The 9,731-nt window shown below is 45.5% G+C and overlaps 1 protein-coding gene across 2 annotated transcripts in view; it reads left to right on the top strand.

Moving 5' to 3' along the window:
- Positions 1 to 1,362: 1,362 nt before the first annotated feature.
- The window catches only part of LIPH (lipase H), a 30,874-nt gene continuing 22,505 nt past the window's right edge, over positions 1,363 to 9,731 (top strand). Inside the window, exon 1 of one of the 2 annotated variants that reach the window (XM_030576465.1) lies at positions 1,363 to 1,640. In XM_030576465.1, coding sequence (XP_030432325.1) covers positions 1,589 to 1,640 — 52 coding nt within the window. In that variant the 5' untranslated portion in view covers positions 1,363 to 1,588. The remainder of the gene's footprint in view (positions 1,641 to 9,731) is intronic. The other variant, XM_030576464.1, reaches the window with a different exon arrangement.

Below are 9,731 nucleotides of genomic sequence, written 5' to 3'. Positions count from 1 at the left end.
TGTATGCAGGGCTCCTCCTTGCAAAGTGGAGCCTTGGGCTGACTCTGATCGTGGGGTGTCATCTTGGGCTGCCTCTTCTGGTATCCTCACCAACTGCTACTAGCTTTCTTCTTCTCCACCGCCATCTCCATGCATTTGGCTCTGATCTCCCCTGCCTCGATTACAGTTTTGGGCTTCCCATCTAGGATTCACTGAGTTGTGCCCTCAGCAAAACAAAGCACCTGGGGTTAGCAGAGAGGTGTCCACAAACCATAAAGAAATAAGAGATAAACCTAATCACGTCTTCCTAGACGTTTCCTGATCTGCTTACATATCTGGGGTTGAAATGAGTAGTTCTAGGTATGATTTGAGGGTTTTGCATACCTGGCTTAAAGCTTCTTACAGCACAGTCCCAGCTCTGTCTCCTCTCTCCAGAGAACAGACAGACAGACAGAGGGAACATTTATTCCCAATTTTAAAATGCTCCAGCCCTTCCATTGGCTCTTTTGGCAAGGTGCCCACTCCCTTCCTTTTGCCTATGGACTTTAACCCTTTACAGGTAAAGCAAGTAGAGAACAGCTACTAACAGGGATTTTATAGCTAGCTGACTGGCTAGGTGTCCATAAAAGGGAGCTACCTCCCCTTTCATTTATCAGAGCTGGGCTTCAGGAATCATAAGAATGTAGGGCTGGAAGGTACCATCTATGCTGAATTCAGATCCACTCTCCAATTTGCCATTGTTTTGAATTCAGATTCTGTCCTCCAAAGCGCTGGCACCCCCTCCCAGGTTGGTGTCATCTGCCAATTTTATAAGCATATTGTCCACTCAGTTATCGAAGTCATTAATGAAAATATTGACTAGTACCGGACCCAGGACTGACCCCTGCAGACAGGGCTGCCAGATCCATGAGTGTCACATCAGCACAGACTGAATTCTGCAAGTATCCTCCCTTGCTCAGAATTCTGTGCTTTGGGACTCTTCCTGGCTCCAAAGTGTGTACGCGGGAGGTTCAGCCCACTAGAAGGGACACAGCCTCACAGCAGGGGAGGCTGGTCTCAGCCCGCTAAGAGATAAGTGGGGATAGGCATGCTATAGGGAAATGGAGTCATGGGGATGTCTTCATAGGGGGCCGAAGGATCATTTGAAGCCAAGGCTGGTCCTGCCAGGTGTGTATCAGACCTGCAGAAACAACTGCACTCTTTGTTGTCTTTTTGGCATTCCTTGCAAAAGGCGAAAGAGACCTGCAATAATCTCCCTAATTTCAACACAGCGAACCAAACTGCTATTCAATATGCATTACACAACTGCCATGGCTTGGCTTAGTCATTCCCCAGATCAGAACAAATTAAAAGAAATAACCCTGTAAGATTAGAAACTGCCTCACCCTTTAAAGAAGTACAGGCCTAGATTTGAGAGTTTAAGGGCTATTCCTTGTATATTAACTTCCTGCTTGTCACCACACCTACTGATATCACCTGAATAGGCAGTTTAGTGGTTATAGGAAAGCGAGCAAACACATGGTAAAGAAATTGTGGAAGCCCTGAATTGCAGTACTCTTCTCTCTGTTTGAACAAGGATGTTACATGGTGATTGACTTACTTATTCTACATGCCGAAGCTGTATTTCTTTTTCATCTATTTGATGTGCAGGGTGAGGGCAGGTAAGAAATTTAAACAGTTGTTTTGATTTTCTCAGCAAAAGAAACAATTTTCAGATGTCATAGTAGCATGAACATATTTAGTCTTTAGATTATAAATGCTGATATGTAATTGTTTTGGTTTTGAAGTGAAATATACTGGTTAGATGCACAAGATTATTTTCAAGTGAGTGTAGAGTTCAACATGTAAAAACAGAATGAGTAATTGTATCTTAGTGCCACTTTGTATAAACTTCTTGTGTTAAGTACTATACATTAGCAATTACAATTGTTAATTGTGATTATATTTTTGCAGCAATAATTCATATGATAAATAAGGTTTTTAAAGTATTAATTTTGTAAGTGTATGATTTGGCATTTACTATTACAAACCAGTCAACTTCATTTGACAGTCCTCTCATCCAGTTCAAGAACAAGTCTTTATAACCATAAGCCAACTACTCCCACGGCCTCTTGTAAACAAACAGCAGAGGGTTGTTTATGGTCTGTAATATTGCACCTCTAAGCTCTGAGAGGAAACACACCTATGTCTTGTGTTTTCAAAAAAATCTAAATATTCTTATTAATTTCAGCAATCTTAAGGTTTCCCAAGAGCCTCAGAGATCTTGACGTCTTTCACATGTTGGGTTTGATAAATACAAACTAGCAGTAATAACCTTATACAGCACTTTCATCACTAGATCTTTCAAAGAACTTTACTTCTGTTTTTACAGAAGGGGAAACAGGCCCAGGGAGAGCAATGACCTATTCAATATCAGCAGAAGAGCTGTTAATTGAACCTAGGTCTCCTGACTGCTAGTCTTGTGCCCAACCCACTAGGCTATACTGCCTCTCACTAGCCCAGTACTGTATAATATAAAAATACTGACACTAACAGTATTATGGCCTTAGGGTTTGTCTACACAATTAATTTGTTTACGGCAAGCTGGGGTGTAAATCTGCCCACCATTAGCCTGCTGAAGACTAACTGTCCAAGTGGACCTTGCCAACAGGCATTAACCATTTGTTGATGTGCTTTGATCTAGTTCCATTTCAAAGAAAGCTAGATCAATATAAACAAACTGTTAATGTGTGTTGGAAGGGACCGTCCCTGGGGACGGTAAATCCGTGGCAGGCTAGTGTGTGTAGATACACACGCCAGCTTGCCATGAACTAAATGTTTGTGCACAAGCCCTTAAGGACAGATAAGGGCACATCAGAAATTCCCTTTAAAAATGCAGACATTTCTTTATGCACCAGCAGTATTGAAACAAAAACGATTACACCTCTTGGCTGTATGCATGAAAAGAGACACCTGGGGAGGTTTAAAAAAATGTAATTACTCTTCAAGAATGTGGGTGTGGGCATGTTCAGTATGCAGGTGAGAGCACTCCTTATCATTGGTTTTTCTCATTGTATATAAAGTGAAATTCTGATGAACTATGAACTACATTGGAGAAATGGTGTTGAAGTTTCAGAGTCATGTCCAAAGCAAGGTGGTTAGGTGTTCACTGTGCTTGTCAGCATTTAGAGCAAAATAATTGACACTGACTAGTTATCACATGTTGACATTTCTCAGAAGGTCCTGAAAGTCTCACCAGCCTGTAGCATTACTCTGACTGTATTAATCATATTTGCACCATTCTAGTAGTCTCAGTGTTGCTATTACAAGGCTTTTTAAATGTTTCCTGTGCTACTTATTAGCAAACATGGATCTGATCTTTAACAGATATCCTCTGCCACAGAGGCTGTGGAGTCTTAGATCTAGATCTGGTGACTGCGGTGCACAGCAAAGTGCTTGCCTGAGCAAGTCTGAGCACTGGCTACGGGTCACGTAGGCGCGAATAAAGTTAAGCAATAGGTGTAGTGCTCTGCACTGAGTCATAGGAACTCTCAGGCCCAGTTCCTGCCTGCTCCCTTACAACTGTGATGATGTTTATAAGAAGAAATACAATTGTATGTATTTATTTGTATTGGGGTAGCAGCTAGATACAAGGGGGCGTCAGCAATGCCTAGGGTGTTAGGCACGACTCTGAAAAGTGTGCCTTTCCCCCAAAGAACTTACAGTCTAAGGGTATGTCTGGATAGCCCACAACAGCCCGTGTTGACAGCCTTGGGCTGGCAGGGTTCATGCTAGTGCTCCAACAATGGCGGTTTAGACAGCACTCTGCAGTCATCCTTGGGCTGGAGCTCAGGCTCTGAGGCCTAGGGAAGGGGTGGCCTTCAGAGCCTGACCCACAGCCTGAGCTACACCTTCAAACCACTCTCTACTACACAGCATTTTTAGAAGGTTGGCATGATCTCCTGGCTGTTGCAAAGTCTCTTTCACTTTCAAAGTCCTCTCCCTGCTTGGGAACTTTACTCCAGCCTTTCTGAGTTCACAGCTGTGGGGTTCTCCTACTTAAGGGGATCAGGATGTTCAGTCACTGAGTTTCCTTATAAAAGTCTGGTTTATACATGATGGTCGGACACCCTATCCTGCAGTGATCAGCTTGTCCTGGGTCTGAAAAGTCCTTGTGGGTAGGGGAGGCTTGTCAGCTGTTTCCTTCCTTGGCTGCTCTTCAAGAGTACAGCTACTTGTGAGGCACAGCCACTTTCTTCCTGGTTGCCACCACTTCCTGTGACAAGCTCTCTTTTGAAGCTTGCTCCCCACAGCTGGAACAAGCTTTGCTTGTAGGTGTGTCTGTTTGATACTGGTTGAGCCCAGAGGAGCTCATTAGCTTCTACTGATTGGGATGGAGGCATGCTCCATCACACACTCCACCCTTCAAGATGGAAAAGGGCTTCTGGTTCAGAATGTCCACTTCTCCAAGTTCCCTTGGGAAAAAAAAAATCAGCATTGGCATGGTCTTTCCCTGCATGCTGTTATACTCTGACCCTGTATTGTTGGAGTGTGAGCTACCGCCACATTATACAGGGGTTCCAGTCCATCAGGTATTTAACCAACTGTGATAAAGTTCCTCCTCTACCTTGGTGGCTCCTGCACTTATTGGCAGATTTGCTCACCTCAGTGATCTTCCCCACAGTCTGGGTCAACTTCTCCTGTGTCTGATCGGGAGTTGGGAGGAACACGAGCCCGCCCTCTACTCCAGGTTCCAGCCCAGAGCCCTGTGGATTGCAGCTTTCTGTAGTGCCTCCTGGAACAGCTGCATGACAGCTACAACTCCCTGGGCTACTTCCCCATGGCCTCCTCCAAACACCTTCTTTATCCTCACCACAGGACCTTCCTCCTGGTGTCTGATAACACTTGTACTCCTTAGTCCTCCAGCAGCACACCTTTACTCTCTACTCCTCACACGCATTTCTTTTCCTCTGGCTCCCCCTCACCTGACTGGAATGAGCTTCTTTTTAAACCCAGGTGCCCTGATTAGCCTGCCTTGATTGGCTGCAGGTGTTCTAATCAGCTTGTCTGCCTTAATTGCTTCTAGCAGGTTCCTGATTACTCTAGTGCAGCCCCTGCTCTGGTCACTCAGGGAACAGAAAACTACTCATCCAGTGACCAGTAGATTTGCCCTCTACCAGACTCCTGTACACCACTGGTCTGGGTCTGTCACGCAACTTAAAAGGGCATGATCTGTGACCAATGAGAAGGAATTCCCCAGCTGGTAGTACGTGAGAGACTCTATGGCTCACTTAATTGCCAGTTCCTCTTTGTCAATAACCAGATAGGCCCTCTTCCTGGGGAACAATTTTCTACTTAAATCCAGAACTGTGTACTCCTTGCCTGCAAAGTCCTTGAAAGCACAGCATCTAGGCTCCATCTGAGCCTCCACCTGGAGTATGAATTCTCAGGAAAAGTTGGGATTAAAAGGGATGGGTGCCCGACAAAGGCATGTCTTCAGGGTATTAAAAACCTTCTTGCAGTCCGTATCCCATCATATCATCCAGGGGTTAGCACCCTCTATAAGGTCTGTTAGGGGAGCCACAATCAAAGTGAAATTCAGGGTAAATCTCTGCTAATATCCGGCAAGGCCCAGGAAGTGCCTCAGGTGCTTTTTGTCTTGGGGACTGGGCATGTTTTTAAAGCCTGTGCTTTTTTGATTACTGGCTTCACAAGTCCATCCTCTATGTGGTATCCTAGAAAGGTCACCTCCATGATTGCTAATATACTTCACCATAGGAAACTGGTCTCACAGCATAACCCGACGGTCTTAATACTGCCTTCATATGTAGTAGGGGCTCTTTCCACATGGAGCTATAGATAATGATATAATCCATGTAGGCTGTGGCATATTGATAGTAGGCTGAGAACTTTATTCATAAGGTGCTGAAAGTTTGCCACAGTCCTATGCAGTTCAAATGGAATGTCTTGAAATGACAGTGTCCAGAGGGGGTCGAAAAGGTGGTAAGGGGGAGAAAGGGATTTTTCGCTATCCCTTCATGAGCTTGATTGTACTAAGTTATCCCACAGGTCCCAGCTACTCTGGTGGCTTATCTCTCATGACATTGGACAAGCATGGAATTTCAAAATGCAGTTAACTTTACAGAAAACAATGCAAAAACTAATCAAACTGTTGGGTTGGGAGACCAGAATTATGGTGCTCCTCCACTCACTTTTGGACTATTCAACTACCCCCATCACACTGTCTAAAGTGGCTCATTACTGTGAGTGACGACCACAGGGCAGACTGGCAAAAAATGAAACACAACACACCACCAGTTTGTTTATTTTTTTATCATTAGATTTCACCAAGCCTGTAACAAATGTGAACTCCTGGATCACAGTAACAATCTCTCCATGGAGTCACAGACAGTCCCCTTAGCCTCTTCAGGCTATTTTGTGACAAACTGGACTTAGTGATAAATGGTCACTTACACCAAAAATCACCACATTCAGGTTGAGACCATTCATGAAACCAGTCACTTACTCCAAATCAGTTAGTACAATCCTACAGCAAAGAGAACACCTGTAGCTAATCCAGTAGTAAACTATCTAAAGGTTTATTAACTAGGAAAAAGAAGTAAGTGAGTTATTCATAGGTTAAAGGAAACAAACACACACACACCAATGAGTTACCATCTAAATCCTCTTAGTGACAGAGCTGTAGTGACCCGCCAATTCAAAGAGTCTTTCAGGGTAGACCCAGGAGGCAGACCCTGGGGATTTCTGGTTTCAGTTTAGCATCTCTGTCCCTTCAGTGTTTAAATAGCCCAAAAGACACAGTTTTCTTCTTGTCAGGGATTTTTATTCTCTTCCCCCAGAGTTTAACTGGGGGGGGGGTTCGGGGGGGGAAGCAATCAACAAAGTCTTTTGCCCTCTGATTGCCACAATGCTTTGTCTGGTGTCTATGGCTCTTCTTTTGCTAGGCAGGAGATAACACCTGTGGCAAACTAGTATTTCATACTTGGGAATGCTTCTCTCCTGACAGGCAAGGGCAAATATTTAAATATATCTTATAACACAGGATATAGGTATTATAAGTGAGATTAATGCGTGCAGCAACTTACAAGCATTTCACAGAGTCTAAACACTAACTACATTCATATAAGACTAACACTTATTTTAAGCAAAACTAACATACAGATGACCTGATCTGGTTGTCAGTTCTTAGCTAATGCCTGCAGCTTGGGCACGAGTCAGATGCCAGCATCATTCTCCCATTTTTAAGATTGCCTGTACTTCTTCCCAGACTATGTGCCACATTTTGTGCAGTAGGTTAGGGTTCTCCCTAGCTTGTTGTCCAGGTGTTGTTTCCAGGTAGTATTTCACTAGCTGGGTTTTTCCAGATATTGAGGAGAAAACATGAATGAAGTTCTCAGTTCCTTGGGAGAGTTGTGCTCTCTGACCAGGAGAGAGTCCCACACCTACTATCACAGGTATCGACCCCTGGCAGATATGAACTTGAGGGCTTAATTCGGGTCTCACAGGGAAAGGAGTCATCAGCAAAGTTCCCAAGTTTTCCAGGGCTTGAGAAGACTTACGTGGTAGATTCTGATCTCTTTTCTTCTGCCTAGTAACCAGATTTCATAACTGACCAGTCTTACTTGTCTAGCTACCTCAAAAGGATCCTGCCAACAGGCCATTAATTTAGACTTAGCTGACAGTAACAATAATAAGACTCAGTGTCCCAGCTGGAAAGTACTCAGCCATGCCCCTCGGCTATAACCTTGTTCTTCTCTCTGTTGTGCCTTCTGTAGATTTTCACTAGCAAATAAACCCAGCTGTTTAAGATATTCCCTTAGGTGAATAATATATTGAGTCACATTGACAGTATTTGCGTCCTCTTCCTCCCAGCCTTCATGTAGCAAATCTAAGATCCCTTGAGGGACATGGCCATACAATAGTTCAGAGGGGGAGAAACCCATAGAGGCAGGAGCGGCGCCAGGGTTTTTGGCACCCTAGGTGGGGGTCCTTCCGCGCTCCCGGTTGTTGGCGGCAATTCTGCATCGGAGGGGGTCCTTCCGCGCTCCCGGTCTTCGGGGCACTTTGGCGGCGGGTCCTGGAGCTAGTGAAGGACCCACCGCAGAATTGCCAACGATGACCCAGAGCGCGGAAGAACCCTCCGCCACCGAATTGCCTCCGAGGGTGGCAAAATGCCACCCTCCCAAATCCTGGCGCCCTAGGCGACTGCCTAGGTCACCTAAATGGAAGCGCCGGCCCTGTATAGAGGCCTGTGAGACCTCCCTTATAGAGAATAAGAGTAGTGGAAGCAACTGGTCCCAGTGCTAGAGTCAGATTTGATAAAGCACTTTAGCATTTCTTTTAGAGTTTTGTTAAGTCTCTCTACGAGACCATCTGTCTGTGAATGGTACATAAAAGTTCTCAAAGATATGCTCTTCAAAAGAGAGCACAGCTCTTGCATAGTCTGTGAGGTGCAGCTGCTCCTAGGGTTGGTTAATATCTCATGAGGGCACTCCACACATGAAAAAAGTTTCATAAATTCTGGTGCAATCACAGTTGCCTTTGCTGTGTGAAGGGGAAGAGCCTCCAGATACCAGGCCACATGGTCAATGACTATCAAGATGTACTGGTACCTGGAGGCACACTTCTCTAGGGACCTGACTATGTCCATCCCTATTTTCTCAAAGGGTGTCTCCATCAGTGGCAAAGGAACAAGGGGAGCCTTTGGGATACTGCTGTCAATGGACAGGTGGCAGGATGGCAGGAGGAGCAGTATTTCCTTACTTCTTTATGGAGGCCAGGATAGAAGTTGGCCATTACCCATGACAGTGTCTTCTCCCACTCCTAATGCCCAGCACAATGGATGTCATGTGTGAGTTGCATCTCTGGTTGGCGGTATTTGTGTGGCACTGGTAGTTGTGCCCTCAACTCCCCAAACTGTTGGTCTTTCTCAACACCATACACATGCTCCTTCTTGAGCACAAAATGGGGGTAATGGTCCAGTCACCCAAGTTCCGTCACATCTCCATTTACAGAGGTCAGTTGCTTTTGGGAGCAGCTCTGTGTGGGGTCATCCCTCTTTTCCTGAACAAAGTTTCCTGCCTGCAGTAGGAACCCTACTGTAGGGTCCTGGGTGGATACCTTCCCCTTCTCCAATTCTGGTCTTGGTTGGGTTGCTCTCGAGGTCTCCTCTCCCAGATCTGCTGGGCCCTCAAGTCCTGCTTGGCCCAGGTCTTCCATGCAAAGGGATCGATCCCAGTCCATAATCCTCTGGCTGGTCAGCTCATTCATGACTTGCTGAAAAAAAGGCCAATCTCATCCCAGTATTATTGAGTAGGCCTGTTCTCCAGCCAGAGCCACAGGTATGGTTCCTGTGTGCGTGCCCACAGTCAGTTGTAACCACTGGCTGGGGTAGGCTTTTCCATCACCATGTATGCACTGTGTGCAGATTGGCTCTCTTGGGGTGCCATCTTCCCCAGCCAGGGAAGCAGGAACTACTTCTCTGGCTCCACCCAAAGCCTAGAAGTCCTTACACTCTCTTTCCTTGTACACATACCAGCATTGTCAATCTGTGGGGAGCTTTCTTACGGGTGCACATCTCCATGGTCCAGCCCTGGGCGCATTCACACTCCACAGGGGGCATTCATAGATTCATAGATTCATAGACTCTAGGACTGGAAGGGACCTCGAGAGGTCATCGAGTCCAGTCCCCTACCCTCATGGCAGGACCAAATACTGTCTAGACCATCCCCGATAGATATTTATCTAACCTA

The sequence above is a fragment of the Gopherus evgoodei genome, chromosome 9, assembly GCF_007399415.2.
Source record: "Gopherus evgoodei ecotype Sinaloan lineage chromosome 9, rGopEvg1_v1.p, whole genome shotgun sequence".
NCBI classification, from domain to species: domain Eukaryota; kingdom Metazoa; phylum Chordata; order Testudines; family Testudinidae; genus Gopherus; species Gopherus evgoodei.
This window is presented reverse-complemented; position numbering and strand designations above follow the sequence as displayed.